The 27,996-nt window shown below is 46.9% G+C and overlaps 1 protein-coding gene across 4 annotated transcripts in view; it reads left to right on the top strand.

The window, feature by feature from the left end:
* PHACTR3 (phosphatase and actin regulator 3) overlaps positions 1–27,996 on the top strand; it is a 274,576-nt gene that overhangs the window by 221,344 nt on the left and 25,236 nt on the right. For all 4 annotated transcript variants that reach the window (XM_050745555.1, XM_050745554.1, XM_050745556.1 and 1 more), the window contains exon 8: positions 10,737–10,890. In XM_050745555.1, coding sequence (XP_050601512.1) covers positions 10,737–10,890 — 154 coding nt within the window. The remainder of the gene's footprint in view (positions 1–10,736; positions 10,891–27,996) is intronic.

The raw sequence follows: 27,996 nt of genomic DNA, 5'->3' as shown, positions 1-27,996 counted from the left end.
CATGGAGTATATTTTTCCTTCCCTTCACTTTCAGTCTGTGTCCTTAGAGGTGAAGTGAATCTCTTGTAGGCAGCATACAATTAGGTCTTGTTTTTAAAAATCGATTTAGCCACTCTATATGTTAGCTGGAGACTTTATTCATTTATATTCAAAATTAGTGTTGATGTTACGTAAAGACTCCTGCCATTTTGTTACTTGTTTTCTGGTTATTTTATAGATCTTTTGTTCCTCTTTTCCTCTGTTGTTGTTTACCTTTGTGGTTTGATGGTTTTTTGTAGTGCTAAGCTTTGATTCTTTCCTTGTTCTCATTTGTGTATCTGCTATAATTTTTTTGTTACCATGAGATTATATAAAAAATTATAAAGTTATAATACACTATTTTAAGTTGAAAACAACATGACTGTGGTCACATACAAATACTGTATAGACTTTTACCTTACCCCACCCCCACAATTTATAATTTTACTGCCTTAATTTACATCTTTTTAATTTCGTGTGTTTCTTAACAACTTATTGTAGCTATAGTTGCTTTTGACCATTTTGATTTTTTAATATTCATACTAGAGATTTTAAAGATTTACCTATACCATTATCATAATGTAGATTCTGATGTTGATTATGAATTTGCCTCTACTAGTAAGTTTTATTCTTTCACATGTTTTCATGATAGTAATTATTGTCCTTTCACTTCTGGTTGAAGTACTCTCTTAAGCATTTCTTGTAAAGGCAATCTAGTGGTAATGAATTTCCTCAGTTTATTCTTGCCTGGGAAAGATTGTATTTCCTCTGTTTCTCAAGGATAGCTTTGCTGGATATAATATTCCTGGTTAGTAGGGCTTTTGTTCCCCCTCTCTTATCCCATTCTCTCCAGGCCTGAGAGGTTTCTGCTGAGAAGTTTGCTCATAGACTATTGGGGATTCCCTTATATGTGACTTTGTTATTTTTCTTTCCTTCTGCTTTTAGAATCTCTTCTTGTTTTCACCTTTTGGTGGTTTGACTATGATGTATCTGAGAGAGGACTTCTTTGAGTTATTTGGGGATGTTTGAGTTTCATGGACCTGGATGTCCGTATCTCTTCCAGCACACGGGAATTTTTCACCTGTAATTTTGTTAAATAAGGTTTCTGTGTTTTTATCTGTCTCTTCTTACTCTGAAAATTTCATAATGCAAACATTTGTTTACTTAATGGTGTCTCATAAGTCCCACAGGCTTTCTTCATTTTTTAATCCTTTTCTCTCTCTCTCCTTTTCCCTCTGGATAGGTTATTTTGAGTTCAGAAGTTCATTTTGCTTGATCTAGTCTGTCGTTGAAGCTCTCAATTTAAAAAATTATTTATTGACTTCTTCAGCTATAAGATTTCTGTTTGTTCCTTTTTAAATGATGCCTCTTTGTTGACTTTCTTATTCAGATCATAAATTGTTTTCCTGATTTCATTGAATTTTCTACTGTATTCTCTTGTATCTTGCTAAGGTTTCTTAAGATCATTATTTTGAATTTCTTTTCATGCAATTCATAAAGTTTTATTTCTTTAGGGTCAGTTGTTGGAGAATTATTGTTTCTTTGGCAGCATCATGTTTCCTTGCTTTATTGTTTATTGTGTCGGTGCATTGATATCTGCACATATTGTGGTACAGTCACCTCTTCTAATTTTATAGAGTGGCATATTTTGGGAAAAACTTTTACCTGTAGATGGGTCCTAAGGTGTCAGTAAGGTAGAGTGCATTGCTCTTGGTTCCAGGTGGGTGCAGTAGTATAGTCTCTGTGTAGGTTTTTCAGCTGTAATCAATGTCAGCAGTGCCTGTGAGGGCCTCTGTTGCCTAGTCTGCAGAAGTCTGTGGCAATAGTGGTAGCAAGCTATAGTATTAGTTTCCTCATTGGCTCCAAAATACTTTTTCTATGTACATTGAGGTAATTATGTGCTTTTCTTTTTTCAGTTTGTCAATTTTGGTAAATTACATTGTTGTTTTTTGAGTGATAAACTAATCTTGCCTCCTGAAATAAAAACTCCACTTGGTCATGGTGTATCACAATTTTTATAAATTATTAGGTTTGATTTGCCAATTTTTTTAGAGTTTTACGGAATATTGGCCTTTCATTTTCTTTTCTTGAAATATTTTCTAGTTTTACTTTCTCAGAGTAAATTCTGATTTCACAGAATGATTTGTAGTCTCTGTCTTAGTTTATTCATGCTGCTATAACAAAATACCACAGACAAGGTGGTAATAAATAACACAAATTTATTTTTCCCAGTTCTGAAGGCTAGGAGTTGAAGATACTGGCAGGTTTATTGTCTGGTGAGAACCCATTATTCATAGATGGAAGGACAAAAAGATGTGAACTATTGTGAAGCCCTTTTTATAAGGGCCTTAAATCCATTCATTAGGGAGGAGCCCTTAAGCCATTCATGATGGAGGAGACCTCCTGACCTAATCACTTCCAAAAGTCCCTGCCTCTTAATACCATTACGTTGGAGATTAAGTTTCAACATGAATTTTGGAAGGGACACAAACATTCAAACCATAACAACTTCCTTTCACTTTTTTGAAATAAATTATATAAAATTACTATTATTCCCTAAATGCTTTGTAGAACTCATCAGTGCATGTGTCTGAGACTGCAGTGTGTATGTGCATGAAGATTTTTAATTAGAATTCTAATTTTTAATAAATATAGGTCCATTCTGGTTACATATTTCTTCTTCAGTGAGGTTTGGTAGTTTGTGTTTTTTCAAGGAATTTGTTCATTTTATATCAATTGTTAAATTTATTAGCATGAAGTGATTCATTATATTTTCTTGTATCTTCTTAACATTTTTAGAATTAAATGAGGTCAGTGTCACCTCTCTGGTTTCTGATATAGGTAATTTGTGTGTTCCCTCATCATCTCTTTTTTCTTCTTCTTCTTGATGAATTATTTTCTTTATTATTATTTTTTATTTCATTGGTTTCTGATTTGATCCTTATTATCTTTTTCTTCTACTCCTGTGGTTTATTTTGTTCTTCTTTTTCTAGGTTCCTAAGACGGAACCTGATACCATTGATTTGAGGCTTTTCTTCTTTTTTAATATTGACATTTAATGTTAGTAGATGTTACCATTATTTTGATATATTGTATTTTCATTTGTTTCAAAACACTTTCACATTTCCCTTTTGATTTCTTGTTGGAGCTATTAATTATTCAGTAATTTAGTTTCCAAATATGTGGGTATTTTTCTAGAGGTTTTTTTTTTTTTTTTTTTTTTTCTCTTTGAGACAGAGTCTCGCTCTGTGGGTTTACGCCATTCTCCTGCCTCAGCCTCGTAAGTAGTTGGGACTACAGGCGCCTACCACCTCGCCCGGCTAGTTTTTTGTATTTTTTAGTAGAGACGGGGTTTCACCATGTTAGCCAGGATGGTCTCGATCTCCTGACCTTGTGATCCGCCCATCTCGGCCTCCCAAAGTGCTGGGATTACAGACTCGAGCCACCGCGCCCGGCCTTCTAGAGGTATTTTTTATTGATTGCCAATTTATTTCCACTCTGGTCAGAGAACATACTTGGTATGACTGAGTCCTTTGAAATTTATTGAAGCTTATTTCTGGTCCAGAATGTCCTATCTTGGTAAATGTTGTGTGTGTACTTGAAAAGAGCACATGCTCTTCTGTTGTTTGGTATAATGCTTTGTAAGTGTTAGATCAAATTGGTTGATAATGTCATTCATGTCTTCAGTAGCCTTGCAGGTTTTCTATTTGTTCTATGAATTATTTAGAGCGGGGTTTTGAAATCTCCAAGTAATAATGTGTGGATTTATTTATTTCTTGCCTCAGTTCTATCACTTTTTGCTTTATGTGTTTTAAAGCTCACATAGGTTTGTCAATATGCTTATCATTATGCTCTCCTGATGAAGTTATCTCTTTATCATTATAAGATGACCCTTTTCAAAGAACCTGATGAGGTTTCTTGTTCTGAATTCTACCTTACTTGACATTAATATGCCCATTTCAGCTCTGTTTGATTAGTGTCAGAATGGTACGTCTTTTTTAAGATTTTATTTTTAATCTATTTGTATCTTTATATATAAAGTTTTGTTGTTCTTTATGTTCCTTATATATAAGACATGTTTTGTGGCAGCATATGGCTTTGTCTCATGTTTTAATCCATTCTGAAAATTTTTGCCATTAATTAGGGTATTCTAACCATTTGCACTTAATGATTACTTTATTAGGTTTAAATCTACCATCTGGCAATTTATTTTCTATTTGTTCCGTCTAGTTTCTTCCATCTTTTCTATCTTTCTGCTTTCTTTTGGATTGATTGGAGTGATTCTTTTATTCCACTTTATCTCCTCTGTTGGCTTATTAGCTATATACCTCTTTAACTACTTCCATAGTATAATGGTTGCTTTAGTGTTATAGCATACCTCTCTATCTGCCTACCTCAAGTGATAGTATGCTAAGTCATTTTTAGGCTCATGATCTCACCAGAGAATACTTCTATTCTCCTTTCCCAACATTTGTTCTGTTGTTGTCCATTTCACCCATGTTATAAACCTCATACTACTTTATTTTTATTATCAGCATCAGTTTTCTTTTAAAGATAAATAATAAGAAAATAATTATATATTTATACTTGTAGTTACCATTTCTGTTACTCTTCTTTCCTTTGTATAGATTCAGATTTCTATTGGCTATCATGTTCCTTCTGCCTAAAGGATTTCCTTTGTCATTTCTTATAATGCATGTCTGCTGATGATGAAATCGTCCAGCTTTTTTATGTCCAAGAAGGTACTTATTTTGTCTTTATTTTGAAAGATAGTTTTTCCAAGTCTGGAATTCCGAGTTGTCTGGGGTTTTTTTCTTTCATTACTTTGTAATTGTTGCTCCACTGTCTTGTCATCTGCATTGTTTCTCTTGAGACATCTGCTGTCATTCTCTTTGTTACTCTATACAGAGAATACAGAGAATGTCTTTTTATTTCTGTACACTTTTAATATTTTCTCATGGTTATAGATTTTGATTACCATGGCCCAGACACAGTTTTCTCTATGTTTCATGCATAAAGTTCACTGAGCCTTTTCCTGCTTCTTTGCAGGCATGGTAATTTTTTATTGGATGACACATGTGAATTTTACCTTCTTGGGTGTTGGATGTTTTCTGTGTTACTATAAATACTCTTGAGTTTTGTTCTGGGAAGCAGTTAAGTTACTTGAAAATAGTCTAATTCCTCCCAGGTTTTACTTTAACATTTGTTAGATAGAACCAGAGCAGTGCTCAATTATTGAGTTAGCTCAATGGCTAACTCCCATTCCAGAGGCAGAACCCCCTGTGTACTCTATTCAATGTCCGTACATCATGAAGTTTTCTGTCTGGCTGATGGGAACCGGCCCTCTGTCCAGTGCCATGTGTTCACTGGGCACTGCTACCTCATCATTTCAGAGGATTCTTTCCTCAGAGGCACATATTAATCCACTGAAGGTTCAAGGGACCCTCTGCAGATCTTTGAGTCTTCTTTCTATGCAACTCTCTCCTCTCCAGGTATCGTTCATGCTAACTCTGGCTGCCCTCATCCCCTTGGCATCTCAGGTTCATCTTCTCAACTCTGGGAGTTTTCAAGGCTCTTTGTGGGTTTCCCCTCCCTGGACTGTGGCCTGGCAACTCTCTAGAGGCAGTAGCTGGCCAGTCATGGGGCTACTCCATTTGATTCTCATTTCTCAAGGATCACTGTCTTTTGTTGCTGATTTCTACCACATTGAAAACTACTGTTTTATATATTTTGACTTCATGTTTGAGGTTTGAGTGAGAAAGACAATTTAGTCCATGTTTTTCTGCCTTGGTCAGAAGCAGAAGCTAATGTCATAACTTTTTACTTGGAAGACTGAGACAAGTTTTCACAGCATATTCCTGCTAGAGAACAAAGTTAGGCTCTGCTATTGGGCGTCCCCAGATGGGAACCCCACTTACCTTTGAGGCTTCAGCTCAGAGGCTACTTCCTTCAGAAATCCCTTTTTGGCACACTACCTTCCTCATGTGGCTTATTTGTTTTCTCTTGCACCAGATCATTCCGCAGCTTTTGAGTTTGTATATGGCAACGGTGAACAAGGTATAATCCTTGCTGTAGATAAACTTACTATATTTGTTTTTCTCCATGGAGTGAAAATGTTTTAAGCTCATATAATGACCATGGTTAGGGAAAGAGCCACACAAATAATTAGGATATGTTGTGACAATGCACAAATAGAAACACACATAATGTGCTTAAGAACATGATAAATGCTGGTTTTACCTTTCCTTCCCTCACCTGCCAAGCTCGCGGGGCATATGCGGCGTCTTCATCTTTCCTCTTTGGTGCCAGGTATGGGAGAGGTCCATTATGGACAGGTGCCTCATCGAACTGAGCAGATCCATGAATGTCAGGCTGGGAGTGTGGTCGCTGGGGTCAGGCCTCGGTTTACATCCTGGTTCTGCCTCTTAACCACTGTGTGCTTCAACAGGAGAGCAGGAGGTCCTGCTTAGTTTTGGACGTGCTAAGTTTGTGATGCCTGCTAGAGATCTGGGGAAAGCATGGTGAAGAAAGCTGAATGTGAAGAAAGCTGAATGTTTAGGAGGGAGGTGGTGTCCTGGGATGGAAATCTATAGCCAGTAGCAGTTGGTTCTTAGTGTCACGGGACACAGGAGGTCATATAGGAAGCAAATGCGGACAGAGAGTGAAGGGGTTTGAGGATTGGGTCCTGGGCACACCCACATCTGGAGGTGGGGGAGATGATGAAAAGCCAGCAAAGTAAACTGAGACATGATCATTGAAGCAGGAGGATAGCAGGCTAGGGCAGAGACCTGGAAGGAGAGAGAAGAGAGCCTTTCACAAAGAAGGGAGTGACCGACAGTGTCCATGCTTCTGTGTGCTTGAGTACAGAGTGTGGGATTCTCCTGAGCATCCTTTGCTCCACTGGGATGGAAGATGGGACCTGATGAGACCGGGGCTAGGGGAATACCCTGAGCCCCACATGTGTCTGTGTCTGTGTACGGGGAGTGCGGAAGGTAGCTCCTGCTTGGTGAGGTGGAGCTGAGAGCGGTGCCACTTAGCAGCTATCTGTGCTCCTCTGGTACTTGGAGAGAAGGAGCCAGCATTTGCCCATTCTTCCTCCTAAGCCCTATCAGTTGTGAATTGGAAAGATGCCCCCGCCCACCACATTTGCTGGAGTTGGACTAGAGCTGGTAATATCAGGGTTTTACTTTTTAGTTTAATTTCTTGTACAATGCATGGATTTTTATTGAGTTTTGCTAATAAAGAGCTCCATAGGGTATTACTGAACAGGTCTGGTGTGAAGATAAATGAAAGCTGTGTACTTGGAAAGACAATGCTGTATTATTTTCAAACCCCCCTGAGAAAAAGGCTTTTTGCACTGGGTAAGCTCTGGATCGAGTCCAATACAGACACCCTTGCAGAAGTGGTATTCCAGGAAACACAAGGTGGGTCAAATGATGACAGTTTGTGGGGGGGTGGTGGGGAATGAGTCTTTGAAGAGCTGTAGCCCCTTTCTTTTCCCTCAGTGGCTGCCAGGCAGCTGGTCTCTACCACAAGTGCAGACTGTCACATGTCAAGGCTATTGCAGAGCTGAATAATGGGGCACAGGACTGGAAAAGGTGAAACATTTTTTTCAAAATTCAGCCAATTTTTCTGGAATAAACATTCCTTGTTATGCGGTAAACATGTGTGCTTAATTTCCAGAGTTGTGAAAAAGTTGACTGCAATCTTTTTTGCCAGTTTTCTTTTTGTGTTTACAAAGGATTTTTTTTTGCCATTTTCTGTGATGTTATTTAACAATGTTCTTTCTAAGCAGTGACTTCCTTTTTTAATAAGGAAATTGTATTTTAAAAAATAAAATACAGTAACCAAAATTAAGTAAAATGATCAGTTCTTGGCTTTTATATGCCAATTTATTATAACAAATATTTACAAACTTGGACACATACACATAAATATTTCTACATATAATATGCATACTTTCTGTCATTTGTTTCCTTAGCAATATATAGTAACTATCTTTTGTCATTCTGTAACATATACACTGCCATTTTTAATAGGTACACAATATTCAGATGAAACAGATGCATCGTAATTTAACATATATCCTCTTACTGGATGTTTACGTTGTGTTCAATTTCTTACTTTTATGAAAAAGTCCGGGATGAACATCCTTTTATGCCCCCTTTTTTTTTTTTTTTGAGACAGAGTTTTGCTCTTGTTACCCAGGCTGGAGTGCAATGGTGCGATCTTGGCTCACTGCAACCTCCGCCTCCCAGGTTCAAGCGATTCTCCTGCCTCAGCCTCCTGAGTAGCTGGGATTACAGGCATGCGCCACCATGCCTGGCTAATTTTTTATATTTTTAGTAGAGATGGGGTTTCTCCATGTTGGTCAGGTTAATCTCAAACTCCTAACCTCAGGTGATCCGCCCGCCTCAGCCCCCCAACGTGCTGGGAGTACAGGTGTGAGCCACCGTGCCTGGCCCTTTTATATGCTTTTTGTGTGCTTGTCCCAATCATTTTAGGAGATAGACTCCTAGAAGTGGGATTTCCAGATCAAAGGATAGGAGAAAGCAAGTGCGTTTGGGGGCATTTGGGGAGGGTGATGTCTGTCCCACAATCTAGACTGAAAGGTCTTCCTCCATCCCTGCACCTGTTTCTCAGCCTCTACCTCTTGCTCCGTGCTAGGGAGCCTGCTCAGGGAAGACATGCTTATTTAGATTAATTCAATCAGTGGGTAGAAGGATCATTCAAATCCATGAAAAGTCCTCATTTTAAGCTATGTCTTTTGGGAATTTCCTCTTTTGGCTTTGAAGTAGCAAAACCTGGTAACCTTCTGATACCTTGGTGAGGATCAGTCAGATCAGTAAGTTTTTGTTGTGGTCCTACTGTGTATCCTTGCTGTGTTCATAGAGGCTGGATTAATAAGTAAATGAGAATGACTTGCTCCTAGCACAGATTTCACACAGAGTGAGTTTTCGTTTATGTCTAGAAATCTGCAAAGAAGGGAACTTTTTCTCAGTTAAGAACAAATATTAAAAGTATGTGATGATAAGCCTGAGACATTTGCAATGGGCTCAAGGACTTGCTTCATCAAAAACTGAAAAGATTAAACCACATTCAGTATGGTTTTATGTTTAAGCATATTACAGTTCTCTGAAAACGGCAGTTCCTTTTTCCTGTATTAGACCCTCCGCATTATGAAGGAATCTGTCCCGAGACCTTTGAGAGTTCTGCATTCATGAATGTCACCATAGCATCCAGTCTCTCTCATAACATGCGGTAAAGGCCAACTGAAAAATGGCTGTGACTCCTCCAGGCTCCTGAGGAGACTATAAATACAAGACTGCAGTCATTTATAAAGCTATTAAGACAAAGTGGGGCCGGAGCCCTTGCTGAAATGATTTTCAGAGTTGTTATTTTCTCTCTAAAACACATGGCAAACAATGGCATGTTAGAAATTCAAGACTTGGCTGAGTTCCACTTTTTGTATTTTACTTTATCCCAAACTTCTGCGAAATGACCATGTTGTTCAACTGACTTGCTTGCTTTGCGTTCCCGTCTGCACACTAGGAGTTGACTTCCTTTTGTGTACCATGTTTCTTAAGAAGTAAAACCTGCCTTCATCTATGGAAGCGACCCTGTTGGATAATGACTTTAGCCCCCAGGAATTAAATCCTGGCCCAAGAAAACTGCAAAAGCACAAACTGCAAAACTGCAACCTACATTGTATGTGATACTTTGGAGTTACTTGCAGGCAGCAGCACCTGCAGTGGCAGGGCAGGTGGGGACTGTGTTGTTGGGAAAGCTCAATTAACCAGCACCCACATTTCCTAGTACGCTAAGGAATGACCCTGTCTGCCTGTGAAAGAGCTAAACCCCATCTCTGCTCCTGAGTAAACATGAACATTCTGTTCCCTAATACCTTCCTCTCATGCTGTTAACTTCACTCAGCTGATTTCAGACACACATAGAATAACACAAAGGCTGGCCTAGCAGACCTGGAGTCAGCCCACCCTTCAGTTCACACAGCAGTATTCACCGATAATCTACCATCTCCACACCCTGCTAGGACGTGGTGGGTGGGGAAAGGCTGTCGCTTAAAGTCTGTGCAGGAGACAGATGATAAACAAACTGGAAAGATACCAGTTGGTTGGGGGGATTAAGATAAGTGGAGTGGTGGTGATTGGAGGCTCAGGGGGTTTCTGAGAAGCTGGTTCCAGCCCTGGATGGTCCCGGCAGAGCCGTGTGGCAGGCAGAGGAAGGAGATGACACGGAGACCCTAAGGTGGGACATCTAGAAACTGAAGGAAGAGCCATGTGGCTGGGGGGACGGTGGACAGGGAGAAAGTGCAGGGACCATGTGGAGCTGGGTGGGGGCAGCGGCCACCATGGGGAAAGTCACTGTGTCATTTTTGGTCCAAACTCAGACATTTTTGAAAGAAAAACGTGACCGCTATTAGTAATCATCTGGGACAGCAGGTGTCAACCTGGACTGTGCCTGGAAACCCATGAGTTAGGCGGCTTAGTGGACAGAGACGCTGGCATCACCTTGCCCCCACCGTTCCACTGGAAAGTGCCGCAAGCTGGCGAGCGTGTGTCCTCTCGGTTCTAGCCACCATCGCCCTGGTCCAGAGTCCTTCCTCTGGCAGGTGGGCAGCTGCATTGACAAGCCAGCCCTCCATTAAGACCTGTCTCCTTTGTTTCCTTCTCCCCTCTTGCCCTGGACGGGGCTCTTAGGAACACTGCCACGGAAATGCAAGAAGGAGCTCCTGGCCGTGAAGCTAAGGAACCGGCCAAGCAAACAGGAACTGGAAGACCGGAACATTTTCCCCCGAAGGACTGATGAAGAAAGACAGGAGATCCGGCAGCAGATCGAGATGAAGCTCTCCAAGTAAGTGGCAGCGTGCGGACACAGTTGGGCCTGTGCTCCGGCCTTGCAGGCTGAGCCCCTCTGAGATCCCACATGCTGAGTGTGCCAGGCCGGGGCGCACAACCCACCGTCTGCAGCAGGTCTCTTGACCCCGCCACCATTGACGTTAGGGGCCATGTGGGGGCCCTTTCCTGTGGGGACTGTCCCGTGCACGCTCAGATGTTTAGCATCATTCTTGGCCTCTACACACGACACTTCCTGTGACAATCAAAACTGTCCCTGGACATCATCAAATGCCTCCTGGAGGGTGAATTGCTCCACTGGCCTGTAGGAGCCAGGCAAGGACTGGGCCAAACTGATGAGGACATGGCTTGTCAGTGTTAGAGACAGGGGACGTCTCCGTTCACCTCTATCTGATCATTTTCCTGCAAGAAGGTGGATCCAGTGTTGCCAGATCTTCTAAGTTTGTCAAGTAAAGCTACCTCCCTTCCCCTCCCACCCACACACACACAGTTATGCAGTCACGTGTCATTTAATGACAGGATACATCCTCAGAAATGCGTCATTAGGAGATTTTGTTGTCGTGGGAACATCACAGAGCGCACTACACAAACCCAGAGGGTGCGGTCTGCTGCACATCTGACTATGTGCTGTAGCTGATGGTTCCGGGGCTACAAACCCGTACAGCACATGACTCTACTGAATACTGCAGGCAATTCTAGCACATCACCGTATTGAAACATTTCTCAATATAGAAAACGTACATTAAAATATGACATACAAAATACTAAAAAGTTCCCTCTGTATAGAGCACTTACCATGCATGGAGCTTGCAGGCCTGGAAGTTGCTCTGGGTGAGTCCCGAGTGAGTGGTGAGCCAACTAGCGCGTGAAAGTGCACCACTGCAGACTTCAGACTCACTGCACTCTTAGGCTATGCTACATTTATAGAAACATATTTTCTCCAATAATAAGTTAACCTTAGCTTACTATAACTTTTTACTGGAAAAACTTTTAACTTTTGGACTCTTATAACAGCACTTAGCACAAAACACAAATTATATAGCTGCATAAAAATAATTTCTCCTTACCCTTATTCTACAAGCTTTTTATACTTTTCAATTTTATGTTTTACTTTTTAAATGTTTCATTAAAAATTAAAACACAAATGCCACATTAGCCTAGGCTTGCACAGGGTCAGAACCATCAATATCACTGTCGTCTTCCTCCTCCACAGCTCGTCCCCCTGAAAGGTCTTCAGGGGCAATAACGTGCATAGGGCTGTCATCTCCTATGAGAACAGTGCCTTCCAGATTGAGGGACCTGCTGAAGGCTGCTTTACAGTTAACTTTTTTTTAATAAGTAGAAGGAGCACACTCTAAAATATTCATTAAAATTATAGTGAATACATAAAGCAGTAACACAGTCATTGAATATCATGATCAAGTGTGATGTACTGCATGGTTACACGCACTAGACTTTTAGAGGACTTGGCAGCATGGTAGGGTTTTTTACACCAGCATCGCCACAGACATGTTAGGAACACGTTACCCCAAGGTGTTATATGACAGCACCAATGTCACTAGGCATTAGTTATTTTACAGCTCCATTTTCATCTTCTGGGACTACTGTTATGTATGTGTGTCGTAGATGTCGTATATCATTGAAACGTCATGAGGTACATGTCTGCATATATACACATACATGTCTATCTACATACGCATCATTTTCTGGACAATATGTGCACCAAGTCCACCCATCTGCCCAGAGCCACGGGTGGGCACCTTCTGTGTTGCACCCCTGAAGGGTTCCCTGGATGGTCCCTGTGGTCTGCTGGGCTGGAGATGGACTGTCTCACGGGGCAGGACAGAGTGGAGCTGCTGCGTCTTGCTGGTTGAGGTCTGTAGGGATCCAGTCATGCCCCTGAGACAGAATGGGGGCCTTCTTTTGGAAGGCAAGGCTGCCATCAGCCAGGTGGAGCTGACCTTTGTGGCGTTCCAGGGTTGGGCACCTGCCTAGTTGCTTTCCACATTCCAGAGCCACTGGAGTTCAGAACCCCTCAGAGCTTGCTGCATACCCCAGTTTGACACTGCCCAAAGGTGCCAAGAGCCACTGAGCAGGCATCAGTGGGCTTTCAGAGGAAAGTCATTCCATTCTGGCAGAGTGGGCCTCTGTTTCCTCTTTCACCGGGCCAGGTGGCAGGCTAACCTGTCCCGTGTGAGGCAGGAGAGGAAATTCTGATAAAACTCGTGCACACTGTCCCAATAGCCACAGTCTGCATCTCCTGCCCATCCTTGTGAGGTGTGAGCTGGTCTGTGCAGGGTTGGGCCTGGCAGACAGTACCCTGGACAGCCCCTAGTCTGCTCCTTCCCTCTTTAAACCTCAAAAGCCGACCTTTCCCTGGAGGGACAGTGCCCTGGGGTGAGGGGAACCAGTTCTGGGAGCGCCACTGCCTCTGTTGATTTGCTCTTCACCCTTGCTGTCCCCATGCCCGTGAGTCACTGGAAACCCTGGGGAAATGCAGGTTCTGATGGTGCGGGTGTAGGGAGGCCTGAGAGGCTGCATTTCTAGCAAGCTTCTGGGGCTGCCGACGCTGCTGGCTGCTGGGCTGCAGGTCACACTTTGAGAAGCGAGGGTCTGCAGCGGGGTCCCCAGCCTGGGAACTATTGACATTTGGGCCCAGATGGTTCTCCGTGGAGGAGCCGTCCCGTGTGTGTAGTGTGTTAGCAGCATTCCTCCCGCCTTCCACTAGATACTAGTAGTACACCCTCCACTTCTGACCACCAAATGCGTCCCAGACACCGCCCAACGTCCCCTGAGGCCAGAGACAACAGAATGGTCCCTGGGTGAGAATCCATGATCTGAGGGTTGGACTCCCGCTCTGGGCAGATTTTCCTCTGAGCAGTGGGGCTCTTCATTTCTAGGAAGGGTTGTTTCTGGTCTCCGCTGGGGAGCTTGGGCCCCAGTATTCCCAACTCCCACCAAAATCCCTACTTGAGTGTTTTCACAGTGGAGGGCTGTGAACGTGAGCAGGTGAGGCCGGCCCGGGGCGGGGCTGTGCCTAGAGCACGAGGTCCTTCCCTTCCAGGTGTCGCGGAGTTGTGCTTGGGGCGCCGGTGCAGGTTGCATTTCTACCAGCAGCTGGGAAAGCCGTGCTGCTCGGCCCCTGCACCACGGTGTGGTCGTCCCAGGCTTTCATTTCGGCGAGTCTCAGTGATGGGACGTGTGTTCCTAAGGCTTGGTTTCTCTGATTTCCGGTGAGGTTGAGCATTATTTTCAGCATTTATCAGCTCTTTTGGTTTCTTCTTTGATTGATGGACTTTGCCTGAGGTTTTCTTTATCTTAATGATTTTTAGGAGTTTACTTTTGAAGCTGTGGCTTCTAATCCTTCCCCGTTTTGAGTTACATGATTCTTTTCTGTTTGGGGCTTGTATTTTCAGTTTTAAAATACTTTTCTTTGAGGTATAGAAGTTTTGATTTTTAAGGCTGTCAGAGTGCCAATCATAAACTTCAAGAGCTCACAGCCTTTTTCTGTGAGCACCAAGTTGTCAGAATTTTAAGGTTTATGACTCAGGCTGTCTCCGCCACCCCTACTCAGTTCGGCCGCTGTGGTAATGAGCAGCTGTAGACAATCTGAGGCTGAAGGGGCACGTCTGTGTGTCAATAAAACTTTATTTACAAAAATAGCCAGCAGTCCATTGGGTCCAACTGGCGCTTTGCTGACCCCTGATGTGCTTTATGGTTCGCACTGTTTGTACCATGTTTAAAAATCTTTCCCAGCCTGGAGGTCAACAAAATTTTATTCACTTCTGTTATCTGTGGTTGCCTTTACCTGTGCCAGTTAATAATGGTTTTCTATTTGATAATCAAACCGAGTTCTTTCAAATTACAATATTAAGTGAATTGACCTAAACAAAAAAAGGTAAGTAATGGATGATAGTACATGTGATTCAAAAACCAACAAAAATTACGGTGGTGCTTGGAATGAGAGAAGCCTGGGGTCCCCACCCCGACTGTGAAGGTGGAGAGGGAGGTTGGGAGAAGATTGGGCTGCTGGGGATACCCCAAACGCCCCCCTACGTAAGAAGTACCAAAACCATGAGCCCTGTGGCTTGTTTTTACTCCACTACTTACTGAATCTGGAACGAATTTTAAACCTTGGACTGGAATGTAGTAGCTCCCTGGATACTTGTCACCATGTTTAAAAACCCGGAATTAGACACAGAGAAAACAGCAGCAGAGGAGTTGCATCCCAGGAGGTCAGACATGGCTTCCTGGAGGCTCCGTTTGTTTTCCCTACAGCAGTGGCTTAATTGGTCTCCTTTGTCTCTGCTCTGCCTCCTTTCAGAGATTCCTCCACCGTCTCTCGCTAAGTAATTCAGCCTCTGGTTGCCATGGCAACGTGCCGTCTACTGTATCCCAAAGAACATTTGCCATTTCTTTTTTTTAATTTCCAGAACCTTCATATTTTATCTTCTGAGTGCTCTGGGGCCTTTTCCTGGTGAAGCAGTCACTGTTCCCCACGGCTACCCCAGAACACATCCGTGTGCTTGGTCTGGGATCCCCAGGAGGTCAGGGTCCCGTTTGAAAGAGTGAAGCAATATGCTGATTTTTACCCCTCTCTGTGTAGGAGCTCAGCTTACCTTTAAAACTTGTGTAGATGCATCAGCAGAGTATGGAGGCCCACAGTTCCTGCACGGTAGGTGTGCCCTGGAAATTATGCACAGACGCACGGGCTCTATTGCCTCCATCCTGTCTACAGCCACCATCTCAGAGCAGTGGGAAGGGGTGACCCACTGCCGGCTTTCAGCATAGGTGCCGATCGTGTGCTGCCTTACTTTCTTTCATTTACATAATCTTCACAGTAACCCAGTCAAGCAAGTGTTACTATCATCTCCATTTTACAGATGAAAAAATTAAGACTTAGTGAGAAGGGAACTGGCCCAGGGCCGCGCAGCTTGCAGAAGCTGCTGTGCAGTGTGATGGGCCATTTGTTAGAGCCCCAGGCCTGGGCCCGGGAGAAGCATTCTAGACACAAAAGCACTGTGGCTCCTTGTTTATCTTAGGCATGGCTTTGAATTTTCATATATTGGTTTGGCTTTGATCAGGGTATCTGCTGGCAATCAGGCAACATCCCAAGCCTCTCAGGCAAAGGACTTCACATTTGCTCTAAAGCAGTGCAGAATGTTGGCCGGGCACAGTGGCTCACGCCTGTCATCCCAGCACTTTGGGAGGCCGAGGCAGGCAGATCACTGGAGGTCAGGAGTTCAAGACCAGCCTGGCCAATATGGCGAAACACTGTCTCTACTAAAAATACAACATTTAGCCGGGTGTGGTGGCAGGTGACTGTAGTCCAGGCATCTACACGAGTTTTAAAGGTAAGCTGAGCTCCTACACAGAGGGGGCTGAAAATTCTCCTGAGGCAGGAGAATCGCTTGAACCCAGGAGGTGGAGTTTGCAGTGAGCCAAGATCGTGCCATTGTACTCCAGCCTGGATGACAGAGCAAGACTGTGTCTCTGGAGCGGGGGAAAGCAGTGCAGAATGTCAACCCAGCACGGAGCAGTAGGGAGTTGGACATCCTCAGGGGGAACACATAGAAAGAGACGCTGCCCAGCAAGGGCTCTGGAGCAGCGCAGCAGGTGGGCTAGAACCCCAGCTGTCCCCGCCTCGGCTGCGTGAGATAGGCCAGCACCAGTGTCTCAAAATCTCTCTCCTTGTTTGTGAAATGGGGATGGTGGCAGTACCCGCCTCAGGGCCTGCTGGAAGATTCCATGTTAGTCCCTGAAGAAAGTCGTAAAAGCACATTTTCAGCAGGGGTGCTGGGGGCCAGAGCTGCTGCTGTCACAGTCGGGGCTGGATGCACTCCTGGGCGAGCTGTTACCTGCACGGGGCAGAGGCCAGGGCAGGCCTTGGGGCGGGATGAAGTGAGTGCTGCTGTGTGAACAGCGGTCACGATGCTAGTGGGTCGGGGAGTGCAGGCGCGTTGCTGTTCATGGGGCGTGAGTGTCATTCCCATTCGTGACTGTTGTGTAATTTTGCCCGAAGAGCGAGGAATAGGTTAGGCATCTCCTAAGTCATGCACAAACCTTCTATTGTCGCTCCCCTTGGGGCATTCTTTGCTCCCAGGAATGTGTGTGAGAAGCTGATTAATGCTCAGTAGCATCTTTCAGGAGGGGGTACTTAGCGTGTTCACACAGCAGTTAGCGGATCTCTGAGCAGCATCTCTGTACGTTTTGTTCTGTGGCCTCCAGAACATGCTACACCCTCAGGTGTCCTCCTGGGCTGTGGCCTCCCACTCTGTCTGCAGGAGCAGGACACAGCGTGCAGCGAGTTTAGATGCTTCCTCCTCTGGATGTGCTTTGGGCAAGGCAGGCCTATTTTTGGTCCTGGAGACAGAACGCACGGAGATGTGGAGACAGACAGTGTCCCCGCAGAAGCTGTGGTTTGGGCTGCAAGGCGGAAACCGTGCCTGGTCAGCCAGGGCATCAGCCTGTCTCACTGGAGCCTTCGTTCTGCTGTGAGCTTTTACCTGAAACTGCACGGACAGAAATTTTCACTTCCACAGAAATGGTCTTTGGTAAATTTCAGACACGTGGAAGGGGGAAGAATCAGCTTCCAATGCCGGCCTTTATAATGACACCACTAATAGCAGCATCTGAGAGGGTCTACCTTGACGCTGGGTAGGCGCAGTGCTGATTGCCTGCAGTGGTGGGCAGGGACCATCATCCCTGCTCTGCAGATGAGGAGACCGGGCAGAGAGGCTAAGCAGTGCCCCCGGGTCTTACAATTCATGAACAGTGAGGCTGTGACCTCTAGGGCCCTCGCTCCCAACCACTGAACCTTGCTGCCTGAGGCCAAGCATCTGGCTGACACCTTGTGGACAGGGCCAGGAAGCTGATTATATACTATAGCTAAAGGCCAGTTTCCAGTGAATGTTTGTATTAATGAGGTGGTTATGGTCCACGTTCACTGGACTGAGTCCCTTGCCCGCTGACGTCTGCAACCCTGAAGCTCTGTGCTCGGTATTGTGTGGGCGTTGGACACATGCTCCTTCATGGATCTTACTATATCCCCTGAGACCCTCACTGAGGAGTGAACACACCTGACGTGGGTCACTCCCAGAGCAGGGCTGAGCCGCCGCCAGCACTGAGGGTTTCTGTTGTCACAGTTATCATTGCCATCCTGAAAAGTGGTTGTAAAGTTTGCCTTCTGCCTCAGGGTTAATCCATGGCTGCTGGGATGGATGGTAGCATTGGAAATTACCTGCAGGGGAAGGCTGCACCTGCAGAATGGACCCAGGTGATCATGCCACATCCAATGTCGTTGCCCATCTCTTGGGGTGCTTACCCCCAATTACAGAGATTTCGAATTCATGTAGCATGCACGTGCTAGGTGCTGGGGTGCAGAGATGAAAAGATGTGCTCACAGGTGATAAGTCATTGTGTATGGTAAAAGATGTACAGAGATAGATGTGTGGACCAGCTTCAGGAGGGAGGGTGAGCGTGTCCCAGGTAGACCAGCCAGCGAGAGCTCAAAGGCCGGAAGCAGCACCGCTTTCCCAGGACCACCCTGGGGGCTGAGAAGGTTCAGAGCTGGGTGATGGTGGCAGGGCAGAGGGAGAAGGCTGGAGGTGCCGCAGGGCCAGGTGGTGGGGGCTCCTGTGCTGCCTGCTATGGGTTCCCAATCCACACAGAGCTCCTCTTGTCATCCCGGGCTCAGCTCAGATGTCACCTTCCTGACCGTCCCCCAATGGCACAGCCTCGCTGTTACCCTGTGTCACATCGTCCACTGCTGTGTTCTTAGTCACTTGCACAGTTGCTGAAAGTGCCATTTACTCATGTGTTCTGTTTGCCTCTTCAGGGTGTGCCCACTGGCATGACGGGGCCCTGCCATACTGTTCTGGGAGGACCCTGCTCACTAAGGAGGCGCCGGCAAAGCTGGTGGGAAATGGCAGATGAGGAGGCCTGGCTTTCCCGAGAAGCAGCCAGGGCTCCCTGAGGGGTCAGGAGCAAGGGCATGTCTGGAAAGCGCCCGTCTGCTGCAGTGTGGGGCAGGTTTGGGAGAGCGAGGCCAGAGGTAGGTGGGCAGACGAGGGTCTCTCACGTGCGACAGGCCCAGGAGCCAGCACCATCCTGGGGCTGCGGGGCTGCAGAGAGGACGGCAGAGCTAGTGAGGATGAACGGCAGAGCTAGTGAGGATGAACGGCAGAGCTAGTGAGGATGAACGGCAGAGCTAGTGAGGATGAACGGCAGAGCTAGTGAGGATGAACGGCAGAGCTAGTGAGGATGAACGGCAGGCCTGGGGGCGAGGGAGGAGGGGCTGCCAGCCTGGGGGTGGGCGGGTCTACAATGGTGATGAGGGAATCCAGAATAAGGAAGGCAGACACAGGGAAAAGGTTATGTGTCCACAGAGTCCCTGGGCCGTCAGGTCCCTGGGGTTTTTGGCAGTGGTTACATCCGATTGTGCAGTTGAGATTGCCCAAGGAACACATGGGCTGGAAGGGGAGACTGCCCGGTCCACGCTGGACTCACTGATCTTAGCTGAGGTCAAGGGTATTCAGAGCCCTATATGGTCCTGCATTTCCTGTTATCCTTGGTCCATCTCCTTCTACACTATCTTCCTTCCAGCTTCACACACTTGTACAGAAGAGAATGGTGAGTTGTTTTTCACTGACCACCAGGAACCAGAACAGGCTTCTGTGTGTCCCAGTGAAATTAGCCCTATCCATCTCTCGGGAATGGAGCAGTGTTAAGCTTTTTTTAAAAGCACCATCTGAAGACAATGGGGGCTTGAAACCCATTTTTCTTGTTCTGAAGCCTGTGGGGCCTCAGCTATTGCACCTTGCTGAATAATTTGGGGTTTTAGGTTGGGCACATCAAGGGCAAAGGGCTTCTGTTTGGATAAAACAGGAGGTGAGCGGAAGGTGAGATCCCCCCCTCGTGTTGCTGAGAAGGGAGCTGGGGGCTGAGTTCCCCGGCTTCAGAGGTGAGGTCTCACAAGCCGGACCTGGGGACTGTCCCTGTGGACCCAAGCTGGACTGGGAAGTCCAGAGAACCCTTGACTTGAAGAGGGCCCTTGTTAATGAACAGTCTTCAAGGAGCAAAGCCCAGACTGTTCTCCCAGTTTGGTGCACACGTGACGAGGGGCCTCATCAGGGGGAATTTGGCTTCCTGGTATTCAAAAGCACATTTGTCTGCTCAGTCTCTGAAATTACCAGTGGGACAATTTCCAAAGGGATCACCAGAAAGAAGGCAAATGCAGAGACGAACAAGGAACTCATGCCCAGGATCATTCTTGATCAAAATGCCAACGGCTGGGCATCTTCAGACGAAAGAAATGCAGTTATGGCAGGAAAGACTCAGCTGTACTTGGGTTCCCGGTTTTTTGTTTGTTTGTTTTTGAGACGGAGTCTCACTCTGTCTCCAGGCTGGACTGCAGTGGCATGATCTCAGCTCACTGCAACCTCCACCTCCCAGGTTCAAGTGATTCTCCTGCCTCAGCCTCCCAAGTAGCTGGGATTACAGGCATGTACCACCACGCCCAGCTAACTTTTGTATTTTCAGTAGAGACAGTGTTTCACCATGTTGGCCAGGATGGTCTCGATCTCTTGACCTTGTGATCTGCCTGCCTCAGCCTCCCAAAGTGCTGGGACTACAGGCGTGAGCCACCGCGCCCGGCCTGGGTTTCCTGTTTTATAGTGAACCCCAAGGTTGTAAAACAGGCGATGAGGCTTGTGATAATTTACCTTTTGGGATCATGGGTCTGCAAACTGGATGAGAGTTTTAAGCATGTCAGGTGTGCAAATATCTCCTGTGGTTCCAGGAATTTCTCCTTGCATAGCCACCATTGTCTAGAGCAACAGTCCCCAACCATTTTTGTACCGGGAACCAGCTTCATGGAAGACAGTTTTTCCATGGACCATGGAGGAGGATGGTTTCGGGATGATTCAAGCACATTACATTTATTGTGCAGTTTATCTCTATTATTATTACATTGTAATAGATAATGAAATTATTATACAACTCACCATAATATAGAATCAGTGGGAGCCTGAGCTTGTTCTCCTGCAACTAGCTGATCCCATCTGGAGGTGATGGGAAACGGTGACAGATCATTAGATTCTCATAAAGAGTGGGCAACCCAGATCCCTCACAGGTGCAGTTCACCCTCGGCTGAGAATCCAATGCTGCTGCTGATCTGACAGGATGTGGAGCTAAGGCAGTGATGCTTGCTTGCCACTGCTCACCTCCTGCTATGTGGCCAGGTTCCTAACAGGCTAGGTTCCCCCAGATGGGTACTGGGGTTGGGAACCCCTGTTCTAGAGCAGTCTACACGTGCTGGGGACTCTGGGTCCATTACAGCATTTCCTTCCTGTGTGACAGGTCTCACAGTCTCCACTCTGCATGTGAGGAAATGGAGGCTCAGAATTGTCAGTGAGTAGCTGAGTGAGAACATGAACCTGAGCCTCTCCAGCTCAAAGTCCTTTTCCTTATCCTATTTCACAACTCCCTGGAACTCATCCATGGCCATCCTCTGGTTCAAATTATCCTCCACCTAAGCAGTAGACGTTCCTTTAAGGAAGGAAGGAACTTCTTCAATGCTGTATCCTCAGTGCCTGGTACACAATAGGCTCTCAGCTAATTACTGGTGAATGGATGGTTGGTTAGATGGATAGATGGATGATTGTATGATTGGATAGATGGGTGTTTGGGTAGTTAGATGGATGGCCACCTGGATGGAGGGATGATTGAACGGATGAATGGCTAGTGGGGTAATTGCATTATGCGATGCATGAGTAGGTAGATGGAGAGACAGCTGGATGAATGGATAGATGGGTGGATAAGTGGTTGGATGTTGTATAGTTAGATTATAGGAGACATTGTTGAACTAAATTCTTACTAAATGGCATCCTATTCACTGTGCTTGATGTACCCTAATATCTGTCCATCCATCCATGCAACTGTCTCAGCAGGCATAGTGAGTTGGACGCAATTCCCTAAGAGTTTAGTTCAGTACAATAAGTGTTTATTGAATGAATGTCTGTCTTTGTGTAGTAGGCTCTTCGGGTACATTTAAGCAATGATTCCATTTACTACACTGATTACAAGCAACATATTCAGAAGTGTATTTGTGAATAGTGTGAGCCCTCAGGTCCTCAGTTGCCATTGCCAGTCTTAGAGACTGGTTCTGTGCTGTGTGTCCAGGCCAGGGTCTGCATACGTTTCTGGCGACACCACTGCTGTCTGGCTGCTGACCAGCCTGGGCTGTTTCTGGGCTGTAGATCCTTAGGCCCTCAAGTGGGGATACTCCAGAAGCCCCCACTTCACCCTCACTGGAAGGAAGTCTCTGGTGGACAACAAGCTACTCCTAAAGCTTTCTGAGCACTTGTCAGGAGGAATAGGGAGAAAGCTTTATCGGAATGAATAAGACCAATAATACTAACCCATGACTCGCCCCAGGAGACAGGGGGGGATGGCATCTTCACAGCTCATTCAACAAAGTAGAAGTCACAGACCCAAATGCTCTGTGAGTGACCTGGGCCAGGCAGGGCTGTGGCATCCTGGGGAGTGTGCACTCCTGTTCAAGAGGGCAGCTGTCACTCAGGTCCTATGGGCCATCACCCCTGGCCATTGTGGCCAGAATTTCCAAGAGAAAATGAAGATTTGATTTTTTGGTGAAATAGCCTCCATGTAAATGTTGAGAGCCTCTTCAGATTTTTAAAAGCAACGTGTGCACCCAGAAAACATATCTGCGGACCATATTTGGCCCGGGACCACCCACTGGCCACCTCTGATAGGAAGTCACTTATGCACTTGTTTTTGGAGAAGTACATGTTTGTTTACACTGAGGTTAAGGGGATTTTCAACTCTTGAGTTAGTGGGGAAAATAAATGGGTCATCCTGTAAATTGACTGTCAGCAGCGGAAGCCTCCAGGGCCACCACTGTCAGTATCCTAGGGAGCCCCTGCGAACCCGTCTCCTTCCTCCCACATGTGAGGGGGCTGCCCCTGTGTGTAGCCCTCTCAGCTCCACCCTCGCTCTGAGGAAGGCAGCACAGTGCGCCCCTGAGAAGTCAGGATGGACAGACTGCCTTGGTTCCCAGCCAGCTCTGCAGTTTTCCAGCATGTGGGCGTGGGGAAGTCATCTCCTGACATACGCCTTACTTTCCTACTCGGTGAAAGGGGTGTGATTACAACAGAGCCTGTCTTGTGGGGCCATGGGAAGGATGCAATGAGCCATCACATGTAGAATGCCTGGAATCATGCCTGGCAGACAGGAAGCTCTCCGGGAAGAAAAGAAATCTGAGCTCCATGAGGATAGGGAATTTGTCTCTTTCAGTTTTAACAGCTTTGTTGAGACGTAATTCACACACCATACGCTTCACGCACTTTAAGCGTCCAATTCAGGGCTTCCAACATATTCATAGAGTTGTATTTCTATCAGCACAATTGATTTTAAGATATTTTCCTTACTCCAGAAAGAAGCTTCTCCCCCTCAGCTGTATCTCCAGTCCCTAGAATGGTGCTGAGACCTGTGGGTACTCGGTGATTTTGCAGCTACTGCTGCAGGGCTGAAGGGGAAACTGCATGGGAAGGCGTCTCCTAAACATGACCAGGTATTGGCATCACCATTCCCTTTGCTTCACCAACTTTATCTTCATCAGATCCTTTTCTTCTTCTTCAGCATCTTTTCATTGTCATCATTTTATCTTCATCACCATCGTCACCTTCACCACTTGTTTATCATCATCTTTGTCATTTTCATCTTTTTCTTCCTCGTTATCTTTCCATCATCTTTAGCAACAACTTTGTCAACATTTTTATCCTCATCATCATTTTCATCCTTTCCGTAATCACGAATTTGCCCCATCTTTGCTCCCTAGGAGACACTCGGGGAACTTGGGCTCTCAATCCCCTTGACGTCTGGGGGCTTGGCCTGTGAGGGGAATGAAGCCCACATCTAAAGCAGGTTCTGGAGCCTCTGCTGAGCCTGATCGTGCCTGGAGAGAAGAGAACTCTTGAGAATGGTGGGGGCTGGGCGCAGTGGATCATGCCCGCAATCCCAGAACTTTGGAAAGCCGAGGCAGGAGAATCGCTTGAGTCCAGGATCTCTTGCTATGTTGCCCAGGCTGGTCACCAGACCTGGGTGCCCACAGGCAGGTAAGAGGGAGGTGCCTGAGTTACCAAGTGACCACAGGACTGAGGCACCTCCCTCTTATCTTCCTGCTATTTTCCAGATCAGCCTGGGCAACACAGCCAGATTCCATCTGTACAAAAAATAAAAATTTAAAAACAGCTAGGCATGGTGGTGCATACCTGTGATCTCAGCTACTTGGGAGGCTCAGGAGGGAGGATGGCTTGAGCCAGTTAGAGGCTGCAGTGAGCTATGATGGTGCCATTGCACTCCAGCCTGGGCAACAGAATGAGACTCTGTCATTAGAAAAAAAAAAAAAAGAAAATGGTGGGAAGGTGAGTCTGAGCTGGGACACTGCAGATCCCACAGGTCCAGCTCGGGTTGCCACCCCTGTGTGTGGTTTGGTTGGGCCAGTGCTGTCCCAGTACTGGCCATCCGTCAACTGAGGCACCTGGTTGGGCCGGTGCTGTCCCTGTACTGGCCACCCGTCAGCTGAGGCATGCAGGACTGTGCCATCTATAGCTTTCTTTGGATTCCGAGATCCCAATAACAGAGGCTGTTGGCATTTAGCAATTTATATGATTTTCTTCCTTTTTTTTGATGCTGCACATTTATCCGGCTGACTTTCCCAGCCCTCCAGGGGTACCGTTGCTGGGGCTTCCAGTCTCTTTTTGTTTAGAAATCTCGGCAAGTGGAGATCAGGTCTGTTCTACACAGATGCTCTTCCTGAGCACCACCTCCTGCTTCACCGCTGTGGTGAGGGGTCTGCCTGTGAACACTGCAGAGCCTCCAAGGTCAAGAAGACCACCCAGATTCATGAGGGCACTTTCAAAGATTTGTTGCAAAAATGCAAAGGAGCTCATGAGGCAGCGCTGTGAACAGGCTCTGTGGGATGTTGTGGGGAGAAATCAACCTCAGTCCTAAAGGGAGGTTGCTGGTGGTCCTGCAAAGGCTGGGGCAAGCAAGGCCAGGCTGGGGCAGGCAAGGCCAGCATGGATCAGGCAAAGCAGTGGCTATCATGTATGGATCTTGTACATTCTGCTTTTAGATGAAGGTAGCTAAGCAACAGAACACACAGCTTCCAAATCTGGACAAGTTTAAACTGGCAAATCTCAGCCCGAGAGGATATAAATATGAGGCTTCGTCGTCTTGGGTGGAAGTCCCCATGTACAGGGAGGGAGATCCCATCTGTGTGTGGTATGCAGGGTCCAGGGAGTGGGACCCCGAGTCCCATCCTGTGCAGGGGAGAGGCTCAGGCGCCTTCTGTTTAGTGTCAGTGTGAAGTGGCCCTGTCCCTGCTGAGGCCTCCACAGAGGGTCAGCTGCTGTTTGTTTTCCTTGGTTGCTTGGGAATCTGCAGAGGATGGTACAGCATGTTTTGTAAGAAAATGCAAAACAACATCAAGCCCCATTCAGTATCAATAAAACATGATTCCCAAACCAGGGAGCAGGTGGCTTGGTGGGCTTGCAGGCCTGGCTGAGAGCCATGGGCTGAGTGAGCCCAGGGAAGTCACTTGATGTGTCCGAGCCTTGAAATGGGTGTGTGATGTCTGCCTGCTCAGATGCTTGCGGGGACTAAATAGCACACAGCCCTGCTTCACCCAGGATCGGGGCTTAGCGTGTGTGAGTAGAAGTCATAGTAATAACAGCACAACCATAGCTCATTAACATGTATGAAACCCGTGTTATGTATGAGGGGTGGTGTTTGGCTGCATTCATTTCAACATAAGATGTAAATGCTATTATTGGATGTTCTTAGCAGCTAAGGAAATGGAGGCCCACAGAGATTAGTTAAGATGCTCAAAGTCACACAGCTGGTGAGCTAGTGGAGCTGAGATGTGACCCAGGTGGGCTGACTCCAGATACCATGTTAGAGCCACCCCACTCTCTGGGATAGTTGCCTAGGCAGTCAGGACTGCCATGGTTGTTCCAAAATCAACAAGGATTCAGACTCCTCTTATCTTCCTGCTATTTACCCTCATGCTGGTGTTGATCCTCCATGGTCCAGGGTGGCTGCAAAGGCACCAGACATCACATTCAAATCCCAAAGGGGCATGCATCTCAGCTGAGTCAGCTCTTCCAGAGGGCTCCTCCCAGAAACTCCTCCACATCTACCTACTGCTCCTTGGTTGGCCCCTCCTCATGTGGCCGTGGTCAGCTGGAGAAGAGACTGCTCTGAATAGGACCCGCACTGAGGCCTAAGAAGGGGAGAAGGGAGATGGGGTAGGAAACTCGCAGCTTCTGCTACTTGAGGTGTTCAAGTTAATTTTGTTATGTTAAAGGAAGAAAAGAAGCAACAAATGAAGAGATGGAGGAGTGAATGGAAAGCATTCTGTCTGTTAGGTAGCAATGATTTCTAAATGATGTCTGGAGCTGCCTGGTTTGAGGAGTGCACGTGGAGCCCTGTGGGCTTGGAGAGTGGCGCCTGGGAATTTACAAATGCCCCATTCCTGACCCTCCCATGCTGGGCCAGGGAGGGAGCTGCTGGCAGGAAGTTGAGGAGGAGGAGGGAAAGGGGAACCCTGAGGGGCCTCAAGAGTGATGTGGAAAAACACGCTACCCCGTCCCCAGCGATCCCATCCCCTCCACAGCGATCCCACCCCCTCCACAGCGATCCCACCCCCTCCACAGCGATCCCACCCCCTCCACAGCGATCCCATCCCCTCCACAGCGATCCCACCCCCTCCACAGCGATCCCACCCCCTCCACAGCGATCCCACCCCCTCCACAGCGATCCCACCCCCTCCACAGCGATCCCACCCCCTCCACAGCGATCCCACCCCCTCCACAGTGATCCCATTTCCCCCACAGCGATCCCATCCCCTCCACAGCGATCCCACCCCCTCCACAGCGATCCCATCCCCGCCACAGCGATCCCATCTCCCCCACAGCGATCCCACCCCCTCCACAGCGATCCCATCCCCCCCACAGCGATCCCACCCCCTCCAGAGCGATCCCATCCCCCCCACAGCGATCCCATCCCCCCCACAGCGATCCCACCCCCCCCTCCACAGCAATCCTATCCCCCCCACAGCGATCCCATCCTCTCTCCGACGTTTTAGTTCTGCAGCAGATGTTTCCTGAACAGACTCCATGTGCCACTCTCTGCACTGGGCCTAGGATGGGGGGAACGAACAAAGCAGATGCGGGGAGCTGCCTTCCGAAGCTTCCGTTCCACCAGCAAGCATGGGGGAGGGGAGGTCGAGTGAACATGTGTGTGGTACATGTGGAATATGTGGCTGTGACTGGACAGGGGAAGGGCTGCAGGGCAGAGTGACCATGTTCCATGCAGTTGGCTCCCAGCGTCCCCTCCTGGGCTGGTGGGCGCTGGTGCATGTCAGTGCCATTGCTGAGGAAGGTCTGGGTCCTGTGGAAATGGTGTGGTCTGCAAATGAGGTGCACCTGTCTTTTCTTAAATCGAGGACACTTTCAGGTGGATTTGGTTTCTCTCTGACTCCACTGGTTCAGTCAGCCTGACAGGCACCTACCGTGTGCCTCAGGCCCCGTGCTGGGCAAGGCCCTGCCTCCAGCTCCCAGCCTCACTAGGAGGGAGGGATGGGAGCCACAGGACATGCCCAGTGGAACAGCCACCAGGGCAGGTGAACCCTGGAGAGGGGTGGGCTGGGACGGTGACCCTGGGAAGCCACAGGAAGGAGCGCATGGGAGTGACCCTGGAAGCCCAGAGATGGAGATGGGAAGGGGAAGGGCTGGCAGGGGCCCTGTCTGAGTGAAAGATCAGAGACAGGCAATGCTCAGCATCCAAGGAGGAAAGCAGGAGGAGCTGGAGGGCAAGGCGGCCCTGGTACCTGGCAGATGCTCCACTGGTGCCTGTGGAATGGACCCGAAAGGATCTTAGCCCTGGGAGCAGGCAGTACGGAGCATTATGTATTCTTTCCATTTTCAAAATTCGAAGAAGGGACTTATATACATGGTAAAAAATAAAACGGTACTTCTCACTCCCACCTCATCCATCTGTCCGGAGTCAGTCACTGTCC

Source organism: Macaca thibetana, chromosome 10 (assembly GCF_024542745.1).
Source record: "Macaca thibetana thibetana isolate TM-01 chromosome 10, ASM2454274v1, whole genome shotgun sequence".
NCBI classification, from domain to species: domain Eukaryota; kingdom Metazoa; phylum Chordata; class Mammalia; order Primates; family Cercopithecidae; genus Macaca; species Macaca thibetana.
The sequence above is the reverse complement of the archived record's forward strand: the minus strand, read 5'-3'. Positions and strand labels throughout refer to the sequence as shown.